At 39.1% G+C, this 26,127-nt stretch overlaps 1 protein-coding gene across 4 annotated transcripts in view; it reads right to left on the bottom strand.

Annotated features, from left to right (window-relative positions):
- RPS6KA3 (ribosomal protein S6 kinase A3) overlaps window positions 1-17,167 on the bottom strand; it is a 111,562-nt gene extending 94,395 nt beyond the window's left edge. For 2 of the 4 annotated variants that reach the window (XM_087859583.1, XM_087859584.1), the window contains exon 1: window positions 16,783-16,890. Coding sequence is in view for 2 of the 4 variants with exons in the window: in XM_045801290.2 (XP_045657246.1) it covers window positions 12,969-13,010; window positions 16,783-16,851 (111 nt within the window). In the remaining 2 variants the exon portion in view is untranslated. Of the gene's footprint in view, window positions 1-12,968; window positions 13,011-16,782 lie in introns of all 4 variants that reach the window. The other 2 variants (XM_045801290.2, XM_045801291.2) reach the window with 2 other exon arrangements.
- Window positions 17,168-26,127: the final 8,960 nt, after the last annotated feature.

The following is a 26,127-nucleotide window of genomic DNA, read 5'->3' as shown; positions in this document are numbered from 1 at the left end:
AGGCAGACGCTTAACGACTGAGCCACCCAGGCACCCCTGTTTTACTAAGTTTTTAATTGAGAATAGACACTGAATTTTATCTAATGCTGACTTTTTTTAAACTTTAAAGTTAATAATGATTATAGATTCACAGGAAGTTGGAAAAATAAAAGAGAGGTTCCATACACCTTTAACCCAGCGGTTACATCTTATATAACCTCCTGTCAAAACCAGGAAATTTATACTAGTACAAAGCCCAAACCTTATTCAGATATCACTAGTCTTACAGGTTCTCGTGTGTGTGTGTGTTCTACGCAATTTACCACATTATTGGTTCCTGTACCTACCACCACTATAAACATACTGAACAGTTAGTTCATCACCACCAGGATCTTGTGTGCTGTCCCTTTATAACCACACCCACCTCCCTCCTTCCCTCTAACCCTGGCAACCACTGATCTTGTCTCCATTTCTACAGTTTTGTCATTTCGAGAATGTTATGTTAATGGAATTATACAGTATTTAACTTTATTCACAGAATATGAGTTCCCTTGAGATTCATCCAAATTGCTGCATGTATCTATAATCCATTCCTTTTAGTTGCTGAGTAGCATTCCACTGTGAATGTACCACACCTTGCTTAACCATTTACCCACTGAATGACATTTGGTTTCTAAGTTTTGGATATTACAAATAGAGCTGCCATGAAAATTTGTGTACAGACTTCTGTGTGGACATTCGTTTTCATTTCTCTGGGATCAATGCCCAGGAGTATGACTGTTGGGTCATACAGTAAGTTTATGTTTAAAGAAATAGCCAAACTATTTTCCAGAAAGGCTTTATCATTTTACACTTCCACTCGTAATGCATGAGAGATCTAGTTTGTCCACATCCTCACCAACATTCAGTATTGCCACTATTTTTTATTTTGGCTGTTCTAATAGGTATGTACTAATACCTCATCATGATTTTAGTTTTAATTTCCCTGACAGCTAACTATGTTGGCATCTTTTCATATGCTTATTTGCTATCCATATATCCTCTTCAGTGAAACGTCATTCATCTCTTGTCAGATTTCTAAATGGATTGTTCAGCTTAAGTTACTGTTAAGTTTAGAGAGTTCTTTATATATTCTAGATACAAGCCCTGTCTCAGATACGAGTCTGCAAATATTTTTACCCAATCTGTAATTTGCCTTTTCATTGCCTTAACATGGTTGTTTTCATAGAGCAAATGTTTTGAATTTTGATAAAGTCTATTTTTTTTCCTTTTATGGATTGTGTTTTTGGTGTCTGGTCTAAGAATTCTTCATTTAGCCCAAAGTCCTGAAAAGTTTCTTCTAGGTCTAAATTCTGAAAGTTTTATATATTACATTTAAATCCATGATATTGTTTTTTTTTCTTTTTTGTGTCTTTTTATCAGACAGGGTTTTTTTCTATTTTTTATTTAAAATCCAGTATAATTAACATATGGTGTTATATCAGTTTCAGGCATAAAATATAATGATTCAACAATTCTATACATTACTCATCAAGGTAAGTATACTCTCAATTCCCCCATGATACATTTTGAATTATTTTTTTCTATAAGGTGTGATGTTGAGGCGCACTGTTTTACCCATGGATGTGTAATTGCTCCAAGCACCACTGTTGAAAAGGCCATCCATCCTTTTTCCATTAAATTGCTTTTCTACCTTTGATAAAAATCAACTGGCTGTACTTGTATGGGTCTATTTCTGCATTCTATATTGAACTCACGACTGAGATCAAGACCTGAGCTGAGATCAAGACTCAGACACCCAACCTGACTGAGCCACCCAAGTGCCCCGACGTGTTTATCCTTTTACCAATACCACAGAATTTTGATTACTGAAGTGTTAATTTTGATTACTGAAGCTTAAAATTGGGTGGATCCTTCCACTTAGGTTGAATAGCAGTGGTAAGAATGGACATCCTTGTCCTGTTCCTGATGTTAGGGGGGAAGCAGTCTTTCACCATTAAGTATGATGTTATCTGTGGGGGTTTCTGTGCAAATATTCTTTATCAAACGCAGAAACTTCCCTTTTATTCTTAGTATGGAGCTTTTATTATGAATGTTTAATTCAGTTTAATGCATTTTCTGCACTATTAACATGATGTGATTTTTCTTCCTTTTTAATACGTGGTCTATACTGAATGATTTTGCAATACTGCACCAGTCTTACATCCTTGGAATAAAATCCATTTGATCACAATGTATAGTTCTTTTCATATGTTGCTTGATTTCTTTTGCTAATATTTTGTTGAGAATTCTATGTTTATGTTTTTGGGGGATACTGGTCTATAGCTTTGTTTTCTGTACTCTCTTTAGGTCTTGGTTTCAGGGTAATACTGGCCTCATGAAATGAGTTATGAAGTGTTTCCTCTTTTTCTATTTTCTGGAAAAGATTGTATAATTCATATTACTCCTTTGTTCTCCAGATCCCTCTTCTAAAATTTCCTTTCTGCTTGAAGAACTACCTATAGTAATTCTTTCAGGGTTGGCTATAGACAAATTCTCTTCTTTCCTTCATCTGAGACTGTTTTGAGTGCACCTTCATTCCTGAAGGTATTTTCACTGGGTACAGAATTCTGGGTAGACAGTTCTTTTCTTTCAGCATTTGAAAAATGGTGCCATTTTCTTCTAGCCTTCCTGGTTTCTAATGTGGCATCTGCTGTCATTTGAATCATCGTTCCCTTATATGTAATAGTTCATTTCTCTTTAGCTGCTTTCAAGATTCTTTGCTTTTAGTTTGATTACAAATTTTTAAAAATTGTGATAAAATACAAACATAAAATTGACCATCTTAAACACTTTTTTGTGTACAGTTCAGTGTGTTAAATATATTTACACTGTTGTGCAACCAATCTCCAAAACATTTTCATCTTCCAAAACTGAAACTCCATACCCATTAAACAAGTTCTCATTCCCAAAGGTTTGATTTTGATGTGTCTGGGCATGGATTACTTTGGGTTTACCTTGTTTGGGGTTCAGTCAGTTTCATGAATCTGTACACTTTGTCTTTTGCCAAACTGGGCAAGTTTAGGCCATTATTTCTTCAGGCACCCTTTTTCTCCACTTTCTGGGACTATGGTGACATGGATGTTAAATCTCTTGTTAATGTTTCCCAGGCTCCTAGGGCTCTCTTTTTATTTTTTGTCAGTTCATTTGTTTCTTCCTCTGTTGTTCAAATTAGGTAATTTCTGTTGCTCGATCTTCAAAATTACTCTTTCCTGTTATCCCCACTCTTCTATTAAGCCCATGTATTACGTTTATTTCAGTTACTATATCTTTCAGTTCTAAAGTTTCCATATTCTGCTTTGTATCTTTTCTTTTCTGAGACAAATGTTTTTCATTTGCTTCAAATGTGCTTGTGATTGCTCATGGAAGCACTTTTATGATGGCTACTCTAAAATCCTTGTCAGATAATTCTAACATCTGAAGCATCTTGGTGTTGGTATCTGTTGACTTTTTCCTCATTCATGTTGTCATTTTCTTGTTTCCTAGTAATCTTCAATTGTATAATGGACATTTTTGGAAAGAAGACTCTGGATCTTATTTAATCATTTTTTAGCAGGGAGTGTACTAGGTGAGATGTAGTATAAGGGCAGGGTGAATGTGAATGTTCAGCTTCATGCTGGGCCCCACTGACACCGCCCTGGTGAAACTGGAGCAATGACTCTTGCTTTTTTTGAATAGGAGTGGGATGGAAGTTCAGCTCCACTCTTGGTACCAGTGAAAGCGGGGCACCAATCTGCATCATCACATTGCCTCTGAGTAGGGGTACAAGCTCATCTCCCTGATGGATCATACTGCCAATAGGGAGATAGAAAGCAGAGGGCTGATTTGCACTGTTTTGTTGCTGTAAGGTAGAGTGGAAAGCTCAGCTTCCTTAAGGGCCCAACTAATAGGGGAGGGAAGAAGGGAAGTGGAGTACCAACCAGCCCTGCCATCTACCATTTTGTTCTGCCTTGTAGATGCCAGATACGGGGCAGGGAGGCTCAGCAGCCCACTGGGCCCCAAACACATCAGGAAAGAAGGGAAGCAGAGTTGACTAGTCCACCTCCAACCATCTTGTTCTGCCTTGTTAATCTTGAGTGAAAGTGTAAGCTCAGCTCCTTACTGACACAGGACAGGGGGAGGCTTAGTGGGGACTACCCCAGCCTCATACCACCGTGTTAAATCTCACTGCTTCCAGACTGAGATGGAGGCTCAACTGGTTCCTGGACCCCACTGACATTACCTTTAATGAGAGCATCACCTCCTTCTGCAGGTGGTGGCATGTGGCGGGGGGGGGGGGGGGCAGTGAGGGAAGATCAGATCCCTGCTCAACCTGCCAAAACCACCCAGCAGGGGGAATCAAAGTGCTGTCTGCTTTGGCCAGGCAGGTAATGGGAGATTAGGTCCTTGATCTACATAGCCAACAAACTGAGTGCAGGAATTCAAGTACTGCCACTTGCTTCTTTAGAGTAGGGTGGGGTTTTTCTGGGGTGTTTGGCTACAGTAGAGTACTGTCAAAAAATTTATTATTGTTAGGCTACCCCTTCCCCATTCACTTGGCTAAAGAGAACAGGCTTTGTCTGTGCCTATTTGTGGTTCAGGCTGGAGGCTTTTACAGGACCTAAGATATATGGGAGGCAACAACAAAAAAACCCAAGGAACTCACTATTTGTCTCATTCTTTGAGTCCCAAAGTCTGTAGGCAGTCTGCTTTCTTGTTTCCACCTTTCGGAGTGTTCCTGTACTTGTTTGATGTGTTATGTCTAAGGTGTTTTAGTTGTAAAAGAGGACCTAGGAAGAATAGGGCTTCTCCAACTTGAACCAGAAGTCTCTCCCAAGTGATTAATTTTTATGTTGAAAATAACATTTATTCGCTTTCTGTGTGTATGTGTGTTTTAAAAGGAACTTTACTGGGTGTCAGGGGTAATAATATTTACTTTCTAATCTTCCACATTATGCTTAAAAATGGACTATGGAAAAGTGCTATAACATTATAGTTCATAGTTTTCTTCTAAAGTTCCAATTATATCTGTTCGTAACATTCCTGGCTAATTTAGCTTGTTTCATGTTATTTAACTGCCTGTCCACCTCAGTACTTTTAAACTATAATATTCCAAAGGAAATAATCCTATTTCATTCGTCATCACCTATTAATATACTTTACACGCAGAAACCAGCCAGGGGGAAAGGTTCACTTTAAAACTCATTTATAGGGGTGCCTGGGTGGACAGTTGATTAAGCATCTGCCTTCAGCTTAGCTCATGATCCCAGGGTCTTGGGATGGAGCCCCATGGCAGGCTTCCTGCTCAGCAGAGAGCCTGCTTCTCCCTCTCCCTCTGCCCTTCCCTGCCCCCAGCTCAAACTCTCTCTCCTACTCTCTCTCTCCCTCAAATAAATAAAATCTTTTTTTAAAAAACCTCACTTATGAGCTCTTTTTAATAATCCAAAGGAAATCCCTTTTTTAAAAGTAGGCTCCATGCCCAACAGGGGGCTTGAACTCATGACCTTGAGATCAAGAGTCACATGCTCCACCGACTGAGCCAGCCAGGTGCCGTAGGAAATCTTATTTTTAAATTTGTCTGTGACATTTTTCTCTTTATGTAACCCCCCCTTACAGCTTATACCAATAGCCAGCAGGAACTTGAAGAAAAGGAGGCAAACAGGTGTTGTTTTGCATTTTCCTACTTCTTTAAATTAAACACCTATATATCTCACTTAACCTAAGAAATGGATTCTTGAAAAGAATTCATTTATCTATTGACTTATATGTAATTTCAAGGAGTCTAGACATGTGGTTTTGATTGACCTTCAATTATTTCCTGTACCATTGCTTTAAATAAGAAACTATAGAATGGTATAACAACACTAAGGAGACTGTTAACAAAAAATATCACTGCTTCAATTTTTGCTTTCTTGCTGTAATTTTCTATAATTAACATTAACTCTTTGTTGTGTTCCTCTAGAAACTCTGTTCTGGCTGGGAAAAGGGGTGGTCCGGCTGATGAGGTAACATAAGGTATCTCCATAGAACACAGGGCTCTATTGACCCAGTTGGAAAACCAGTATTCTAGGAAAAGCTTTGAATTTACCACATATAAAAATGAAAAGAAATCTTTTGAAAGCACAGACTGAAACTAAGTTTTTCAGTTTTCTTTCTAAAGAACTATGTACAGAGAGTCCCTGACTTATGATGGTTTGACTTACAATTTTTTGACTTCACGATGGTGCAAAAGTGATTATTTAATTTCATTCAGTAGACACCACACTTTGAATTTTTATCTTTTCCCAGGCTAGCAATACGTGGTACAATACTCTCTCATAATGCTGGGCAGTGGCAAGGAATGGCAGCTCCCAGTCAGCCATGTGATTATAAGGATAAACAACTAATACACTTAAAGCCATTCTGTTTTTTACTTTCAGGACAGTATTCAATAAATTACATGAGATATTCAATACTTTGTTATAAAATAGACTTTGTGTTAGATGATTCTGCCCAACTCTAGGCCAATGTTAAGTGCTGAGAATGTTAAAGGTAAGCTAGGCAAAGCCATGATGTTCAGTATGTTAGGTGTATTAAATGCATTTCCAACTCATGATGGAACATAACCCTACTTAAGTCAAGGAAGATCTGTATACAATATAACAAAGATAAGGATCTTCTATAAACAGCATTAATGCAAAAACTTCATTTAAATATCCAAATTAGTAAAAAATTAGCACGAGTTTTAATTATGTATACAAGTGGACAATAAGCACATGAAAAGAACCTTAACATCCTTAGTTATAAGAGAAATGCAAATCAAAACCACAATGAGATACCACTTCTCACACACTACAATGGCTAGCATGAAAAAGACAATAACAGGTGTTGATGAGGATAAGGAGAAAATGGAACCCTCATACACTGCTGGCAGGAATCTAAAATGGTTTAAGCAAGTTGGAAAACAATTTTTCGGTAATTCAAAATATTAAACATAGACTTACCATAGGACACAGCAATTCCACGCCTAGGTATATACCCAAGAAAATTGAAAACATATGTTCACATAAAAACTTGATACAAAATGTTCATAGCAGCATTATTCAACATAGCTGAAAAGTGGAAACAACCCCAATGTCCATGAACTGACAAATGGATAAGCAAAATGTGGTATATCCATACAGCAGAATATTACTCAGCCATAAAAATGAAGCATTGATACATGCTATAACATGGATGAACTTTGAAAACATTGTTAAATGAATGATGTCAGACACAAAGGCCATATGTTGTATGATTCCATTAATATGAAATGTCCAGAATAGGCAAATATATAGAGAAGGTAGATTATTGGTTGCCAGGGGCTAGAGGAAAGAAGGAATAGGGACTGACTGCTAATGAGTATGGGATTTACTTTTGGGGGTGATGAAAATGTTCTGGAATTAGATAGTGGTGATGGTTGCAGAACCTTGTGAATATACTAAAATCCACTGAATTGTATACTTTACAAAAGTGAATTTTATGGTATGTAAATCATATCTCAATTTTTAAAAAAAAATTAGGGCTATTCAACGTAACAGGTAAACAACAACAACAACAAAGGAAACAAAACCACCAAGGATCATGTAAACTTTCTTTAAATTTCCTTTTCTTATACTGTAGCAAGATAAATGGTAACTTTTTCAGGTTGAGTAAAATCCTACTTTCTGATACTTTGCGGGAGTATGAAATAGATTTTTCTGAAGAGATGCAAATATAAAGAGGTAATGATTTAATAAGCAGCAATTCAAAAACAGAGCACAGTTACCCAAGCACACATCTAAAGACTTCTATATAAAGAGCTGTTAACTAATATCTGGACAGCAACCCCCCTTCCCAATACTGTAGTTTTTGTTTCAAATATTCATTTGTAAGACAGCTGTTTAGAAATCCCCAAACATTTTCTCATACAATGTCACAAATGTTGTTTTTCAGGTTAGCTCACAAAAGCCTATTTAACCCACAATATATTTGGGGAGTAGAATCAATATCACTTTTCTAACTCTACCTATACATTCCCATAAAAATATATTCTTATGCAAACCACTGAGAACCTTTTTCCCCTGTAGGAGATTTCATTTAGAATGAGTCACCCACATGCTGTTCTCAACTCAAGCATGACTTTCTAGCGGAAAGTCAATGGAATTTGCAATCTGAGACTTGGATTTGAATCCTGCCTCCTCTTACTAACTAGTGGTGCAACCACGAACAGCTTATTTAACCTTTCTAGGCTTCCGTTTCCTCATCTGTAGGCTGAGAATAATTATGTCCACCTCAATCAAGTTGATATAGATAGTGTCTCGTCAGAGACGGCATTCAGTAAACAATCTACAAGATGTGTCAATCCACTTTTCCAGTATTAATTAGCATAGTATAATCAACAAAATGCAACATTTTTTGACAGCTGAATTTCCCCAGTGCTTGGTGTTATCACTTGAATGAGAAATGTCACTGTAAAACTAGCAAAACTATTGAAAGTGCAGAACGGTGATTTGAAGGGCACATACCATGTAGCAGGGTTTATAAAAATCTTCGGGGTAGGTAAGGAACAAAACAAAGCCGATTAAACATAATTTGAAAAAGCACAGTAAGTATTTTTTCATTTAGAAAAAGCTTTAGCCTACTAATTTCAAAATACAAATAATAGAAGGCACAGCTGAAAAACACAAGTATAGAAAAAAGTCCAATTTGTACTAATCCTATAATCTTTAGAACTGTGCTGTTCCATGTGGTAGCCAATAACCACAGGTGACTATTTAAATTTAAAATAATTAAAATTAAATTTACAATTCAGTTCCTTAGCCACACTAGTCACATTTCAAGCGCTCCATAGCCACATGTGGCTAGTGGCTACTGAATGATGCTGATCTAGAAGTTAGGGTTTTTTTTTTAAGTGAATCTTTCCTATTATTTTATATTGTTTTCAGGCTCCTAGATGTAAACAAATGAAGTAACATTCTGGGTAACTGAGGTTTTTAGTATAGGTTCTACAAGATTTCTGGATAGAAGTCTTCTCCCAAAACACTGTATGTGAGACGCGCTTCAATCTATTGTATCAAAATCATCTTTTGCTTCAGGCTATCATTTGACATCTGCTTCTAACACATATCAAATGACTGAACCAAGTTTCCTATAACAAGCTTTGTGGACCACAGGATTAGAGGCAAGCTCACAGAAATCTAGATGACCTGGTAAAGTTTGAAGATGAGATCATTACTATACAGAAGATTACAAAAATCAATTTACATGGTAGATTAAACATAACTAGCTTTTAAGGTATATAAGATACCATGGGTATATTAGTTAAGGTCGGGAAATCTGATTTAAGTTATTCTACTGCTGTAATTCTATTTATACTAATAGAGGAAAAGAATGACAGGAAGTATAAAAGAGCTTTTGGATTTACACGTAAATATAGGGTAGCTAATAGTCAGGAAACTAGCACTATTTCATGCGGAAAAAAAATCCCACCAAAAAACTCCAAGACAATGTGGAGACCTGACTCCAGGTGGGGCAGTAGGCTAGCTTTCTGTCTCATAGCCGCCTATTCTTTAGCTTATTCACATTCCTTTCTAGTTGACACCTTCCAGAAAGTAAGGTAAATACGCAGAGTAGGTAATGTAATGCCAGTGACTGAGCCATTTGGTCACTGTTATTTTGAAGCATAAAACCCTGTTTATTCGTAGATAATATGTCCAAATACCCCTGACCCCGGAGTATGTGTATACGATGGGCAGAGATCACAAAAAGGGTGAGGATGCTATTTTACATTATTTGGTAAGCTGCAAATGTAAACTTTTTAAAGATGAAGTAACAAGGTTCCCAAGTTAAAATTGACTGCATCAAAATATCACTAACCCGGGACGCCTGGGTGGCTCTGTCGGTTAAGCGTCTGCCTTCGGCTCAGGTCATGATCCCAGGGTCCTGGGATCGAGTCCTGCATCGGGCTCCCTGCTCAGCGGGGATTCTGCTTCTCCCTCTGCCTGCTGCTCCCCCTGCTTGTGCTTTCTCTCTATCTCTCTGACAAATAAATAAATAAATAAATAAAATCTTAAAAAAAAATATCACTAACCCTAGCCATTTTCTAGTAATTGCAAGGTAGAAGCAATTAATTTAAAAAGGAGAGTGGGGGAGATAGACAGATTGATGGCAGTGTAAGGTTGCTAAATAATAAAAGAGAGTTTTTAAGATTTATGAATTTGAGATGTAAGTTACAGAGCAAACCAATGTGGGGGCCACTTAATAGGGGCAATTAGCTTGATATTAAGGTAGAATATGACCATTAATTTTCAGAATATGGGATTAAAAAGTTTAAGTTACCTTAAACTTTCATTTAAATTATTATATTCAAATGTTTAGCCCATTATAGATGGAAAATTGTATAACTTAAAAGATTTCAATTCAAAATGAAAAACTTGATAAAAAAAAGCTTTGATACAGTCAATTAAACATTACAGCTCAATTGCAGGCAATACTGGATCATGTTACTATAGTTATCAGACTGTTCAAACTGTTCTGCAAAGCCCTTGTGTCCTTTGAGACTTCAATAGATGGTTCATGAAAAAAGGGTTCTGACATCAAGTCTCAAATGCTGTGGGTTATATCCTTTTTGCAGATTCATCATGTACAACATCCTCTTAAAAGTTCTAAGAAGTTATGAGGTAAAGACACTGGTCAAATACTGTTTAACTCTATTAATTCCCAAATTTACTTGATTATGTCACACTCCTTTGTCTTGTTTGTTTTTGCATGGCAGAGATGGTTGCTGGGGCATAGATAGACCTTTAACATTTCCAGAGACTTCTCAGTTAAAAATACTGTATATCCTATTTCAAATTCTTTAAGTACAAATACCACATAAAAGACCAAATCCAAAGGGTTCTATTTCTAGACAGGAAAACCCAGTTACTCGTGGCATATTCAAATAGCCAAAATAAATGTGTTTAATGGGGAGGGAGGTGTGCCATATTAATTTCTGTCCCTAAAAGTGAAATTAATAGAACTGATCCTAAAATATAAAAAGGTGTGCACATTTTGTTTTGGTATGTTTTAGAAAGTAAGTTAAAATTCTACTTATTAACACTTTATATTGACTTTATCCATTTCTTCAAGGATATACTTCCTTCAAGAAGTTGACATTCAGGATACACCAGGTTTCATCAATCATAAGACACTATCATGTGTAAAATATACTATCTTATATATCACTAAGAGGAAAAAAAACACCACTAAACAATCACATGCCATGGATTGTGAGATGCCTTCCAAACTGACCAATGTCGAAATGTGAATATAACTTTCCTTTCTTCCTTCTTCCACACATATTCTTCAAATGTTCTTTCCTTTCCCCCTTTAAAGAAGATGTTGAAGAGGGGGAACAATACAAAAAGGGGCAAGATTCAAGAGATTTGCATTCACCTTACCCTTACAATTATATTCAGATATAATAATGGCTCTGTTTAAACAGATCAATCAAACAAATAATTTTTAATTGTTCTGTTTGATTCTGAAAAAATTACTCCAGAGGAAAAACAGACAACTTCCTCAGACAATTCTGTCAGAGAGATGATTCATTATATTAAACACTTAAACCATGCAGGGAACCACGTACTTTACATATAGCATTATTTCACTTAATTCTCACCACAACCCTATGAGGTAGATATTATTTCATCCCTATTTTTCAGATTAGAATGTTGAAGCATAGAGACATTAAACAACTCGCATAAGATTACTAAGTTATTAAGTGGCAGAGCCAGGACTCAAACCCAGGTCTTCATGGCTCCAAAGCTTATGTTCTTTAACACTTTACCATACATCAAAATTATCTCAAAAAGTACCTTCTAAATTTTAAGGAGATAAGTAAAACTGAAATATTTAATTGCTAGGAACTAATGTGTTTGCTTAAAATAGGCCAAATGTATAAAATAATAGTTATGTCTTATATGGATATATTTTATCCTGAATCTGCTTCAGAAAAGGCATATATTTGTGTTTTTTTAACTCTACACATTCTACAACAATTAACATTTACAGCTGTTTTATCTTTGTTTTTATGTTATTTGGTATTAAACTGATAAACTGGAATATATGAGATCTGCTAATTGTTCCAGATTAATGATATAGGAAACTATATCAAATCTGAAGTGGGGTAGAGGAAGACATTTAATGCCAAGTATAAAAATGCAGTTGGTTGTTTTTATTTTCTATTATGTGAATTGGGGAACTGCATGTATAATATACAGATTTGCACAATTGCATTCCAATGCTTTAAAACCTGTTATCCACCAAAACACATAAACAACTGAGCTCTATCACACTCATGCATTACCAAGAGACCACCAAGATGTCACTGTTGTACACTGTAATCTGAATCACTGAGTCTAAAGCATCCAGTCTGCACTGGGAAACTGGTGTCCTTGATCACCCAACATTCACAGCCTGGTGTATCACATGTCCCTGAGTATAGAACTTTAGAGCAAATCTTGTCAATGATCACCATGGTATGAATGTTTTAGTGTGTGATAAATTTTTAAAAGATCTTTACAATAATTCTGCAACTCAGACTTCTGATAAATGATCTGCTGTATTTTTGATCTATAATTTACTGATAATCACGTCCTTGGTCAAGAGTGCACATCCCAATTATGCCACTCTCCTTAAATAAAAATAGAATATACTCATTGTGATTTCCAGAAACATACTAAAGAAAAGGCAAAGTCTGCCTATACTTGTTTCTTTAAGTTTATCCCTTTATCTTAAAATTTAAATGTACCAAAGAAGTTTCACATTTTGGATCAACCCAATTAGTATAGGAAGAGCTGCCAAAATAAAGCAAACTTTCCTAAATTTTAGTTTAACAAAAACTGACATCTTATATCATAATCACTGAAAACAATGAAGTGTTCAGTAATGTGTCACAGTTACTATTGACAGTTCACATGTAACAATACCTGTCCTCTCCTCAGATCTTCACTTGGGGGAAAGAAAAAAACCTGAAAGGTGGTAGAAATGAAACAGGAAAAGGAAAAGAAACTTAATAAAACATTTTTTCAAAGTCAATGATCATACTTTAATAGAATGTTTTTCCCTACAGATAAAAATAAGAAACCTAATATCAATATAGTAGAAATACAAAGAATCCAATATAATCTTTGAAGATAAAAATGGATGCATATCCACTGAAGATGGTTTCCAACACAAGGGTCTCATTTTTTATAAAGAAAATATTTATATAGTTAATATTTTTAATGCATTATGGGTACTTGCTATTTAAAAGAATTCAAAGTGTCTATTTTTATACAGCACATTTCTATAAAGCAAAAATAACCTTAAATTTATTAAGGTTAATTAAAATTGTTCACATTTACATTTACTATCATTTATCCTTTATTGAAAACTGAGAAAAAGTGTCATTTTAGGTCAGGCTTATGATCCAGTAAATATTATCCCTGACAGCAGTGGCAAGAAATTTACAGAATAGTCATAATTTCTTGATATCTGTCTCCTAAACAGTCTGATACTCAAAAACATACTAGCATCTTTAAATAACTCATTAAAGAGTTGTGAATTCACCTGGACTATTTAGGACGCTATTTTGTTTTTAATCTTGTACTAACCTTGACTGCTTACATAGTACTTCCTTTATTATCCTAAATTTGCTTCTTTAAACATTTGGCCTAGTTCTAGCCTATCATATTCTGACCCATGTTTGAGTTAACCACAAGGGTTTTTTTGTTTTGAGCACCATGAGACCCATGTGAGGTCTTAAAGCAGGAAGGCTATGTAAAGGAATGAAGAAACTGCCTGTACTTTCGGTGAGGTATTCAGGTCTTTTAAGATTGCTCATATTTCAATGTAAGATTAAAATGATAAGAACAGAAATAACATTGATAATCACCCTATTCCTGACCATCATAATTCATTCAGAGGACATCTACTGGGTCCATAATATATATGTGCCAGGCACTGTGTTAAGTGCTGAGAATACAGAGAAAAAAAGGCTCTGCTTTCAAGATTTCATAATCTACTAGGAATGAGACCACAAATGTAAATTCCTATAGAGACCAATTCTGAAAACTTTTAGCCTGGAGAGAAAAAATTTGATGTACTTACTCAGTAAATGTCTTTCAAAAAAAATGACTTTACTCTGGTAAAATATAATTACTTTTTGATAAGAACTTACTGGGGAGGAGATGGCATAATAGCAGGCATAGTAAGTCCAACATTAGACTTCTGAAAGAAAAATTCTCAACCTTTTCCTTACTTGCTTCAATTTCCAAAATTGTATCAGAAGTAATTTACTTGAAACAGATGAACAACCAAAGGCAACAAAATATCTACAGGCAATTTCAAAAAATCTTTTTTTAAAAAATTAATCCAGGCAACACTAGCTGTGTGTGACATATCTTATGCCAAAATATCAAGAAAATTCTTTGAAAATGGCAAGTTGTGGAATCCTATCTGCCAGGTTCTGGAAACCATGACAGTAACTGAAATAACTAGGCTTTAACAAGTGAGACCACTTATAATACCGTAACTGTTTCTGAAAAATACACGACCTCTAACTACTGGCTTAATTATTTATACCCTGAATTTTTCCACAAAGGATTTGAAGAAGCTACCCTAATATGAAGTGCAGCACGTGAATTATACCCACCCGATTTTGAATTATGGCTCTGCCATTTACTATTTGTAATCTTTGTGCCCTTAACTTCCAAGATTCAGTTTCTTATTCTGTAATAATGAGGATCACAATCCTACTCTGTTGGGTCATAGGAAGGATAAAATGAAATAGCATGTACCACAGTATCTGGCATATAGTAAGTGCTAAATAAATATCAGTTTTGTGCCTTCCCTATCCAAATGTATGCTATGTAGAAAAAGGATAAGGTGGAATTTTAAATGATTTTTTAACACACTGATACGTGCCAAGCAGAAATGTGGACTGATTATGAGTTGCAAATGTTACCGTTGGCATGTAACAATCAGGCTCAAAGCAAATTCGGTTTCTTTTCACAAGGTCAGCACTTTGAGAACATATTTTATAAACCTTTTAGCTATATTATTTAATGCAAATAAAATCTGAAGAAAAAATGAATGAAAAGAGTCCGTTTGCATACTAATTTTCTTTCACACTGTCCATTCAAAGGATGATTAAACATTCTAAATTCGATTTTCTTGTAAAACATCTATAGTATTAAACAGGCTAACATAATTTTAAATGTAATTCTTCTAGTCTTAAAAACGTGATTTCCTTTTAAAAATATTTAGAAAACATCTATCAGTATCTCTTCTATTGAAGAGCAGCGTTTAGTTTAGATTTTTAAAATATGATCCAAGTCACAAAATACTAAGTACCAGCCGTAAGCACTGTTACAACTCCGCTCACGTTAAGGAGAGCAAGTAAACATTTTATACAGCAGTAGAGGTGACTAGGAAAAAATTGAAAAGCGATTTGAACTGATCCCCCTCCCCCTCCATTATACTCGGGAATGCAAGTGTCCCGCATCTCAGATCAAACTGAGCCTCGGTCTTACTGACGTAACCAGTAACCCTATCCACCTCTCACACTGCGGAGGCCGGCAGGGCAGCGGCTGCCGCCAAGTACACCACTCATCAGAGCCTGCCCCATTCCACCCCCGCGTTTCAGTCATGCTTTCCAGAAATGGGGTCACTCACTAACTATTACACACACGCAGCCTATCATCCTGTAATCCCCCAAAGTCCGCTGCGGGGACAGAAGACAGCAAAAAGTCAAGAAGGGAGAATCACAGACATGCCACCATCAGGAATTGATTTTCCAGCCCGGAGAGGAGCGCTGATGTCCTGGAATGGGTCTTGTCTGGATTATTTTCGCAGAACCCGAGTTGGTTCTGGGACAGGGGCGGCTGCGAAAGCTCGACGCTGTGCCGTGTCCGGGGAAATTGTTTTGCCGTCTTTGGGTATATTGTTTGGGTTTTTGGCACTCGGTTAGGTGTCTCAGGGACGGTCACCGAATAGATCCTGGGGGAAGAAAACCTGAAAGCCCTTTAGGGCGGCTACTGATGGCCTTGAATATCACCCTCTCACCTCCATGGACAGGAAACTCAAGTTAAAGCTCCTATGGACTGGGTCCCCGGGCTCAGCGACCTCAGAAATGGGGGAGGGGGAGGATCTCAAGCTTCCACTTTCTCCTTTGCACCAGCAGAAACCGCTGCGGCAGACAGACTGGGGGGAGGCAAAAACCCTTGGCTGTCTTGCACCCCTTACCCGAAACCCCCACAGGTCGCCAGTCCTGCCTTGGGCCGTTCCAGCCCCCGCGCGCCCGACTCACAGCACCAACTCCCTCCCCTGGCCGGACTCGAGAGTCCGTGCTCCCCAGTGAACCCAATCCATACCCCTCCCTTACACCCCAAAGTCGCCAGGGTCCGGGGAAGCCCCCAACCAGGCATGGCCAAACTTCCCAACTCCTTTCTGGCCCCCGCTCCGCTTCCCGCTCCCCCCACGCAAAGTTGATTAAAATCGGCTTCTTGCATAGCCCCAGCGCCCACTCTAAACCCCACGCGCCACCACACCACAGCCCCCTGAGCGAGGGAGGGGAGGTGAGGGTGCGGGTGGAACAGAAGGGCAAACAGACCAACCCCAACTACCCAAACCGGAATCCCAGACAGAGGGGAGACGCGAGCAGCAGAGGAAGGGGCCAAGTGGCCAGCTCCAGGGAGGGGAGCTGGCCGGCGGGGGCGCGGGGAGGGGCGCGCCGGCCCCCGGCCGCCCGGCTGCACTCACCTCAGCGCTGTCGGACGGGCTCTCCACAGCCATCTTCTGCCACGGGTCCGCCAGCTGCGCCAGCGGCATCTTCCCCCCCGGCCCGCCGCCTTCACCGCCTCCTCCCACCCCGCCCGCCCCGCGGCCGGCCCCGCTCTGTCGCCGCCGGAGCCCCACGACAGCAGCAGCGGCGGCGGCGGCAGCAGCAGCAGCAGCAGCAGCAGCAGCAGCACCAGTGCCGGCTGCCCGGGAGAGGGCTCGGCTCCGACACCGACCCTCGAACGCCGCGCGCCTGGCTGGAGATGTCCGCGCGCCGAGCGAGAGCCTCGCGCCGCTGCCGGGCACCCGGTCTCGCCCCTTTCTTCCTCTCCTCCTTCCGCCGCCGGGACTACAGCTCCGCCCCCCCCCCCCGCCGGTTCCCGCGCCCGCTCCCAGCAGAACAGCGGCGGCCGCGCGCTCCCCCACTTCCGCTCACAACATGGCGCCTAAGCGATACCTGTCTCTCAGAGCGAGGCTCGGCCGCCGCCACCGCCGCGCGCACCCGGGGGCGGGGCTTGGGAAGACACGCCCCCGGCCGCCGCGCTTCGCTCCTCCCTCCTTCCTCGCCCCAGTCTCAGCTTTTGGGCCTCGCCTACTTTCAGGAAGGGCGAGCCCGAGAGATCTGGGGGCGTCGGCGGGCGGCTGGAGAAAGAAGAGGGGAAGCGCAAGAGGAGCGAAAGGCTAGGAGCCTTGAACTGCTAAGGGTCCGAGCAGGTTGGAGGCCACTTAAGAATGTAGAGAACAGTGGTCCCGCTTAGCTGGGGACGGAGATGGGCGAGGCACAGTCCGGTGCCAAGGACCCGGGGAGTGAGCGTGGGGTGTCTTTTCGGTCTGACTCCTCGGTGGGTGTTTGTGGGCGCGTCGTGTCTACGGGCACATCCTTTAATGGACCAGGACCCGCCCTATCCAGGCTCACACGCTGGGCATTCATCTGCCCCCCCTTCCCCGTAAAGTCCCCCACGACGGGGACACGTAAAGCTTTGTGCCCTGGAGCCCCCTGGAGGTTCGGCTCTCAGTTATGATTCAAGGCTCTCCAATTCGAGGCTCTGGTGTTATCTTTTTAATTTGGAATTCATTTGTCCTCCTTGAGTCGCCCCCCACCCAAAGTCTGCAGAGCCCTCAGGCATCAGCCTCGACTCTCGAAGTCCCCCACTCCCTGCACGAAGAACAAGGAGGTTCTTTTGAGGCTGCCCCTCTCGGCAGAGGTTGGGGAATTATTTTAAAATATCTTGTTGGCAGGAGCCTGGGGTTCCTGCTCTTCTGTTGACTTTAAATAAAAGATCATTTAAAAATCAGGCTGGCCAAGGGTGGAGGAGGGAAAGCGAGGGAGGAGTTTTAACTCCTCCTCCAGCCCAAGATAGGGAAGCCCTGGGTTAAGGAAACCCAATCCCCAGACGGCAACGGAATCCAAGAGGACGGAGAGTTTGTGGGGAGAGGCCTGGGCGTCTGGCCTGAGTCCAGCGGGGGGGCGGGGGGTTCTACCTCGTGTTCCCAACGCCAGGTGCCTAGCGAGCTTAGTGCGCCTGGGCAAAATTGTGTAAAAGTCGCCGGGCTGAGTGGAAAGCTACTGCGGCCACTGGACAACCTCCTCTACGAGGAGAAGGAAAAAAAGTAAAGGGAAATCTCCAGGAAGGCCAGTGCCTTCATCCCCTCAGGCCTCGGCCCAGGCGTCCCGGTCCTCCCACGCCCGGCAGCCACATCGCGTCCCCTGCTGCGCTTCCGGTGCACGCCTTTTAACAGCTCGCTTTCATCATCCTGGGACCCAGACACCTGGAGAGCCCTTGGCTTTCTCCCTAACGCAGGTGTGAGGTTGACATTAGAGCCCCACTCCCGGCCTGCCAGGTCTGCGCGGGCGATGCAAGGTTTCTCGCTGGGTTTGAGAGAGGCAGGTGTTCCGATCTTTCTGCTGCCTTCGCCTGCGCGCCCTCTGGCACAAGCTCGAGGCCCGGGAGCCTCGTGGCCACCAGAAGAGGCTCCATCTGTTTAGGAAGCCCGAGGAGGTGGCCGGAAGTCCTCGCTGCGCGCCCTCCCTCTCAGCCTTGGACTCAGGGGGACAGCTCAGGGTTGGGCAACATCTGGGCAGTCTCAGCGTGGTCTGTGCGGTGGGGGGTGGGGAGGATTTAGCTCGTGATTTTGTCACCTCCCCCAAGTGTTGCAAATCCAGTCTGGACCCAAGCTCAACTAATTTGGCAGCGCCGTCTCCGTAATTCCTGATGGTAAAACCAGTTCACAGAAGTTTGAGGATAAGGAGTTGTGCATTGTTTTGCATTTATGTAGGAAGTGCCTAACTTATCTTTCATTTACATTGCAAAGCCACATTACCATTCCTCACATCGAAAAGAAGTTGGTCAATTTGGTTAGTTTAAGGTAAATTAGTCCGCCAAACAGTGATCAATTATTCCAACTAACATTCTTGCTTTAGGAAAAACAGACCTTATATTTAAGGAGACAGTTATGTGTCTAACACTGCCCCGTGCGAATTACTCCGCTGTAATAAATCAAGTTGTATACTGAAAAGTTGATTTCAGTATCAACTTTTATTCTTTTTACCTTGAGAACTAGAAGAATAACTTCTAAAACAAAGTTACTGTGAACAGTGGTCACATGGCAGGAATTAAGAATGAAATGAGCTGTTAATATGGGCTACGTACCACTAGCACAGCTCTCTTGCACATAGGATCAACTTGATAAGTGATGAATTGATTTGGAAAAACACCATTCTCCTTCCTTTTGTCCAAAGAGAAAAGTGATTTTTTTTTCTTTTAGTTAAGCTTTTTTCATTTCTTTCTTTTATAAATCCAAAAGCGGTGCAACCACTCTCTCTGGGTGGGAGAATTTGAGAACATCAAATGAGGCTGGGGGATGTTTCTCGTAGGTGGCTGCAAAGAGTGTTATGTGAACATAGAAGCTGACATTACCCTGAACAGGATTACTTTTTTCTTTCCTGTTTAAGGAAGGAAAACTCTAAGTGTAGTTATTCAGAGAATAGCTGCCTCTAGAGATCACCCCTGTGCAGGCTAATATGGAGCTACTAGCCACACATCGCTCTTGAAATACTTAAAATAAGATTGGCTGATCACAAATGAGATGTGCTGTAAGTGTAAAGTTCACACCAGATTTCAAAGACTTAGTACAAAAAAAAAAAGAATGTAAAGTAGCTCAGTAACAATTTTTACATTGACTACATGGTGAAATAATATTTTGAATATATTGAGTTAAATATTTCATTAGAATTAATTTCACCTGTTTCTTTTTACATCTTCATATGGCTACTATAAAATGTATACTTATATATGGGGCTTACTTGTCAAGACTGGCATTATAGTTCTAGAGGACAGCACTGCTTTAGAACTTTCGCATTGAGCCTTTTATGTCCTAATTTAATGTTAAGTGATATCCTCACATTCTACTGTCTTTTTGGGCTCCTTGGTGCAAAACCAGAACAAAGGGCTGATTCTATGCCCCACCTCCTGCATAAATCTCCCAGTCAGAACCAAAATATTGGAAAGTTATTACTTGAAACTACAGCAAAGGGAAACAGCAAACCTCAGTTGAAAATCTGGACTAGATTTCCAAGAAATCATTCCTGATGTATGACAAGACAACCAAATTTAACTTCCTCTGTCCCCAACAATTTCCTGCTATAATTATAACCTTTGTATAGAAGTTTAAATGGGCATTGACTTAACAAAATAACATTTGTTCAAAAAATGGAGTTCCGTCAGTCTGGAAAAGTTACAAGATGACTAACCACGGCTCATGGCACAATCTCTACCTTACACATACCCCGAATTCACAGCTCTATTACATATAGCTTTGTTACTACTATAGAGAACCCAGAAAGTGTAATCCTCATCGTCTCTCTGAAAAGTCTTTTCCCTTTACATTATCTGAAGCATATTTATTTTTCACAAAAAAGAAAAAGTAATTGTTAGAGACTATTTCCTTACAGAGAGAAAGAAAGATAAAGCTTAGGCTCAAATTTTATCTCAAGTAAGATAATAATCAAAGTACGTGGTGACCTATATCTTCCATGTGTATGAATTTTGTGGGATTTTTTTAAGTTCCCAAATAAGTAAATTAAGAATATTTTCTTGATTGACACACATCTTAAGAGACAACAGGAATTTCTACATCTATTTGAACATCTTAGTTGAGAGAATTCAAATTTTGGAAAATGTAAGGATCTTCTCTAGGTTCCCCTCCAGATATAAAGTTTAATGATTCTAGAGTTGCCTAAGATGAAAGACAGTAATAAAATCTATAAAGAACTAAGAGGAAGACATTCTGTGATACAAATACTTGAATTATTTCTTGAATATTCTTTCCAGTAAGGCGATATGGGATCATGATAAAAGCTGAGACAGGCCTGTGCCCAAACTGAAGGTTCCTTTATGTCTCTAAGCTTCAACTTGATGGCCTAGAACGGGGTCTGGCACATAGTAGTTGCTCAAAAAATATTTGTGAACTAAGCTTTGTTTTCCTCATTTGAAAATAAGGATAATAATATACACCTGGTAGGACTGATGTGACGATTGAATGGAAACAATGTTTGTAATGCATTGAGCACAGCACCTGCCACATAAGGAACCATTCAATAAAGGGAGGTATTGTTATCAGCTTCAGAAAGGGGAGTATTCCTGCATACATAATGTAATTCAAATACTTCACTCAAAAGTTATTGTTGTGTGAGCATTTTATTATGGCATGATCTATTTCTTTAGTGCACTCTTGGATCACAAAAAATGATATGGTGAATAACTGCCTGTGGAATTCAAATAAAAGAGCATGTAGGGTAACTTACTGCTCTGTTTTTCAAGCCACATGTGTTGAAATGCAAATGATTACAGGTCAGTTGCCTCATAGGCTATGATCAAAACTTTGTTTATGTAATGCTCAAAAGAAACTAACGAATGTATGATTCAAAGTTAACATTACCTGACTCATACTTATGTAGGGAGGAATGGGAGGAACAGGGAAGTATGCAGGAAAGGTCTGTGTCAGACATGCTTTAATGTTTTCTTTTATTGGTTTCCAAAATGCTTAATCCTTAGAGGTATCGTTTTGTTTCAGAGTTGTTTGAAGGGAAAGAATTATGGGACTTTGAGACTTGACAAAGAACTGAAAAGCCATTCTTGGACCTTTAATAAGCTACTGTTTTCCTTCAGTTTACATTTTACTAGAACAGAAAAAACCCACTAAACGTTCTTGTTTATGAACACTAACTCATAAGAGGGAGATAATATATTAAAATTTCATTTTCAAACTGATATTAAAAATGGCTGCTTTAACATTAACCAAAAATTGCAGTGTAAAGTACTCCTTTAGAGGATAAACATTCCTGTTTTATAACTATCAATTTAGTTTGGTTGGTCAGAGCAGCGGTTCTCAAGTTTTTTCAGTCCACAAACCATTTTAAAGCAAAAACCCAAGGACCACCAGTTAGTACTCATCACTATGAAAAAACCCCCCAAACCTTATGGAACTGTTGTTTTAGATCATGGCTGTTATCGTGGTTACATTTTTTAAAAAGCTTATATTTGTGTTTTTGAATGTGCATTTGAGTCTGCAACTAGAAAAGATACTTTGAAAAATATCCTGACTTTTTTAGTGACTTGGATGTAAGACCAGCCCCACAACAGGACCTCAACTGGTAAAGTGACTTAGAGGAAAGCTATGGAAGTAAATGGAACTCTATCCCTCGACCACCAACTGAACTCCAAACTATATGCTTGGGAAATCTGCAGCTTTAATCACAAAAATTGAATGAATGGAGGAGTGTCAAATCAAGTCTGGAAAAACTGTCTGTAGATTAATAATGCCATACTTGTAGATGAAGTATATTTTTATCAAACAACACACTGATTATGACTTTAGTAGCTTATTTTAAGTCATGTTCCTGTTAACTAGCGAATAAAATATATACTTTGGGAGCATATAAATATTAAGGAATCCCTTTATTAAAAAAGAAATTGGTAGAATTTCAAAAAAATTAAATTTAAATAACTTACACTTTCCTACTAAATAAGGGATGAATTCTATAGATTAAATGAAATTTAAAGAAACCCTACCTAATGAAACTATATGAAAATGTTGAATTCAAGTAGTGTTCACAGTTTTGGACACTCTACTGTCTTATATATTTTTAAAGATTTATTTATTTTGGAGAGAGAGCGAGAGAGAGAGAGCGAGAGCGCAGAGGGAAGGGCAGAGGGAGGAGGGAAAATCTCCAGCAGACTCTCTGCTGAGCTTGGAGCTGGACTCGGGGACTCAGGATTTGGGGCTCAATCCCATGACCCTGAGATCATGATCTGAGTCAAAATCAAGAGTCAGTTGCTCAACTGACTGAGCCACCCAGAAGCCTAGACACTTTGCCATCTTATATAATGATGGTGATGTTGACAGTAAAGCCAGACATTTATTAAGTACATACTATGTGTCAGGCACTATTATAAGTGTTTCACAGGTATTAAGTTCTTTAATATTCATTGCAATTGTAAGAATACTAAATATATATTAATAACAGCTAACAGCTATTAAGTACTTGCAAACTGTTAAATTGTTTGCATACATAATCTTGTTTTGTTCTAACAATAGATACTGTTAGCAAAAATTAGTGTATCAATTTGATAAAGAATGCATGTTTTGCACTATAATTTTTTCAGAAAATGTTCAGAAAAACATTTGGGGGAACATTTGCCATAAAATACAATTATATAACTACTTAAAAGGATGTTTATTAAATACATTTGCATGTCATATCACTTTCTTGTTCTTTATTTCTTTTCACCTTGCTAGAGACAGCAAGGTTCTGTGAATGTCATTTTGAAAAAAAATGAAACTAAGTTTCAGTTTCCCCAAAGAGCAATCAGTAAAATGCTTTTGAAATAATGTTAAAGGAGATAATTTTCAAATGAAAACTTTTCTTTCCATAATTCAACATGGGTCTTTAGACCACTCTACTGGGTTGAATTGTGTCCCCCAACAATGATATATTGAAGTCCTAACACCCAGTACCTCAGAATGTGACCTTATTTGGAAATGGGATTGTTGTAGATATAATTAGTTAAGATGAGGTCACACCTGAATACAGTGGGCTCCTAAGCAATATGAGTGGTGACTTTATAAGAAGATTTCCATATGAAGATAGAGACACAGAGAGAATGTCACGTAAAGACAGAGGACTGGAATGATACATCTACAAGCCAAAGAACACCAAAGATTGCTGGCAAACCACTGGAAGCTAGGAAGAGGCAAGAAGCTAGAAGGAGGCAAGGAAGGATTCCCTTACAGCTTCCACAGGGAGCATGTCCCTGCTGCTGAGTTGATTTTGGACTTCTAGTCCCCAGAACGGTGTGCAATAAAGTTCTATTGTTTTAAGCAGCCTCCCTCCCCAGTTTGTGATACTTCATTATGGCAGCCCTAGGAAATTAATACAACCACTGAGAAGATTTTTGCTTATACACTTGCATAGTGTTTTCCACTTCTAAAAACGTCATATCCACTATTAAGGATTTCTTAAAATAGTAGGTACATCTTTGTAAGCAATAGGAAAAAAATGATAGATCAGAATTTGAAACATGTTTAAAAATGGATTAGGAATAGAGCCTGGAATTTAATTTCTTTGGGTTAAACACTAATGCTAACAAAATAACCCCTGATTTTTATTTATAGATCTCTGGAATCCGGATGATTCTGTATCAGCAATTTTCCCCGAGTATAGTATAGTACGCACTCACTATTATTTGTTAGAGTCGAGTGAAAAGAATTATGCTGCAGCTTCATAAATCATTCCTTCTGTGCAGGAGGTCTGTGTTTGGGCTGATTTCATTTTTCATTTGGAAAGTAACTTCTCTCTCCTTCTCTTCCTGTATTTCTCAAGGTGGTCTGTGGCATGACCAGCTACTTAGTTCACCAAATTATAATAAATCTAGAGTTCATCCTGTCATCCTACCCTATCCCCTCTTGCCCTGCCCACTACATTATTTGACAGCTATATTTTGTTGATTCTGCTTTCTAATCTGGATTCTGCCAAGCTCTCCTACTCTACGACCCCCTCCAGAGTTCAGGTCCTAACCATTTCTGGCCTGTATTATGACGGCTCATTCTAGAATCTTCCTGACTTTTAACCCATTCTCCATACTATGGCCAAAGCGTGCTTCTTGAAACGAAAATCTCATTTTGTTCATCCCCTGCTTAAAACTCACAATAGCTTTCCATAGCTCAGGATAAAATCCCAAAAGCTTTGCATAGATGCAAGACACCTGCATTTCACTCCAGCCATTAATGGCAATTAAGAGAAACAATTAAGGATTTATCATGCCTTTTCTTATATAAACTGTATTTCAAACCAACCATATAAAATTAGTCGATGAAAGTTCTTTACAGAAGAATTTTGGCTTGTAAATATAGACAGAGTGATAGATTTAGAAAAGCACTCTTTTGAAACCCATAATGAAAGAACTGATTTAGGCAAAAATTGTGAGTGAATGAAGCCATTAGATAAAAAGTGGATGGGGAACTTGAACCGGAAGGATCAGGCTATCACCACTTGAATTTACCGATCAGTCTCAACACCAGAAAAGTTGGGATAACGAAACACTCTAAGTCTCTTGTGTCATGCAATGGGAAGCATATAGTACTACCCATGAAGTATTCTTTCTAGGAACTTGAAGTGGAATTCAATTAAGCACCTAGAGCTGTGCTGTCCATTCGGGTAGCCACTTGCCACGTATGGCTACTTAAGTTTAAGTAAATTTAAAGTAAAGTAAGTAAAGTAAAGCAAATTTACTTAAATTTAAGTAAAATAAAATAAAAATTTAAAATTCATCTCCTTAATCCCACTAACCACATTTCAAGTGTCAATTTTCACCTCTGGTTAGTGGCTACGGTATCAGCGCACATCATAAGATGGCTCCACTCTGGCAGAGAGTTCCAGTGAACTAGGCTGCTCCAGAGCTAACTTCTGTTTTCAGGAAAAAGGGGGCTAGAGAAAGAAACGAAATGATACCAGAAGGAAGAAAATAGAGAAACATACTAAGCAACATTGAGAAAGAAGAACAAAGCGGAAGTATCATGATCCCAAATTTCAAGATATACTACAAAGCGGTAATAATTAAAACAGTATAGCACCGGCACAAAATAGACACATAAATCAATAGAACAGAATAGAGAGGCCAGAAATAAACTCACGCTTATATGATCAATTAATCTATGATAAAGGAGGCAAGAATATACAATGGGGGAAGAGGCAGTCACTTAAACGGTACTGGGAAAACTGGACAGCCATATGCAAAAGACTGAAACCAGACCCCTTTCTTACACCAT

This window comes from Ursus americanus, chromosome X (genome assembly GCF_024610735.1).
Source record: "Ursus americanus isolate L20-20 chromosome X, mUrsAme1.1.p, whole genome shotgun sequence".
In the NCBI taxonomy this organism is placed as follows: Eukaryota; Metazoa; Chordata; class Mammalia; order Carnivora; family Ursidae; genus Ursus; species Ursus americanus.
This window is presented reverse-complemented; position numbering and strand designations above follow the sequence as displayed.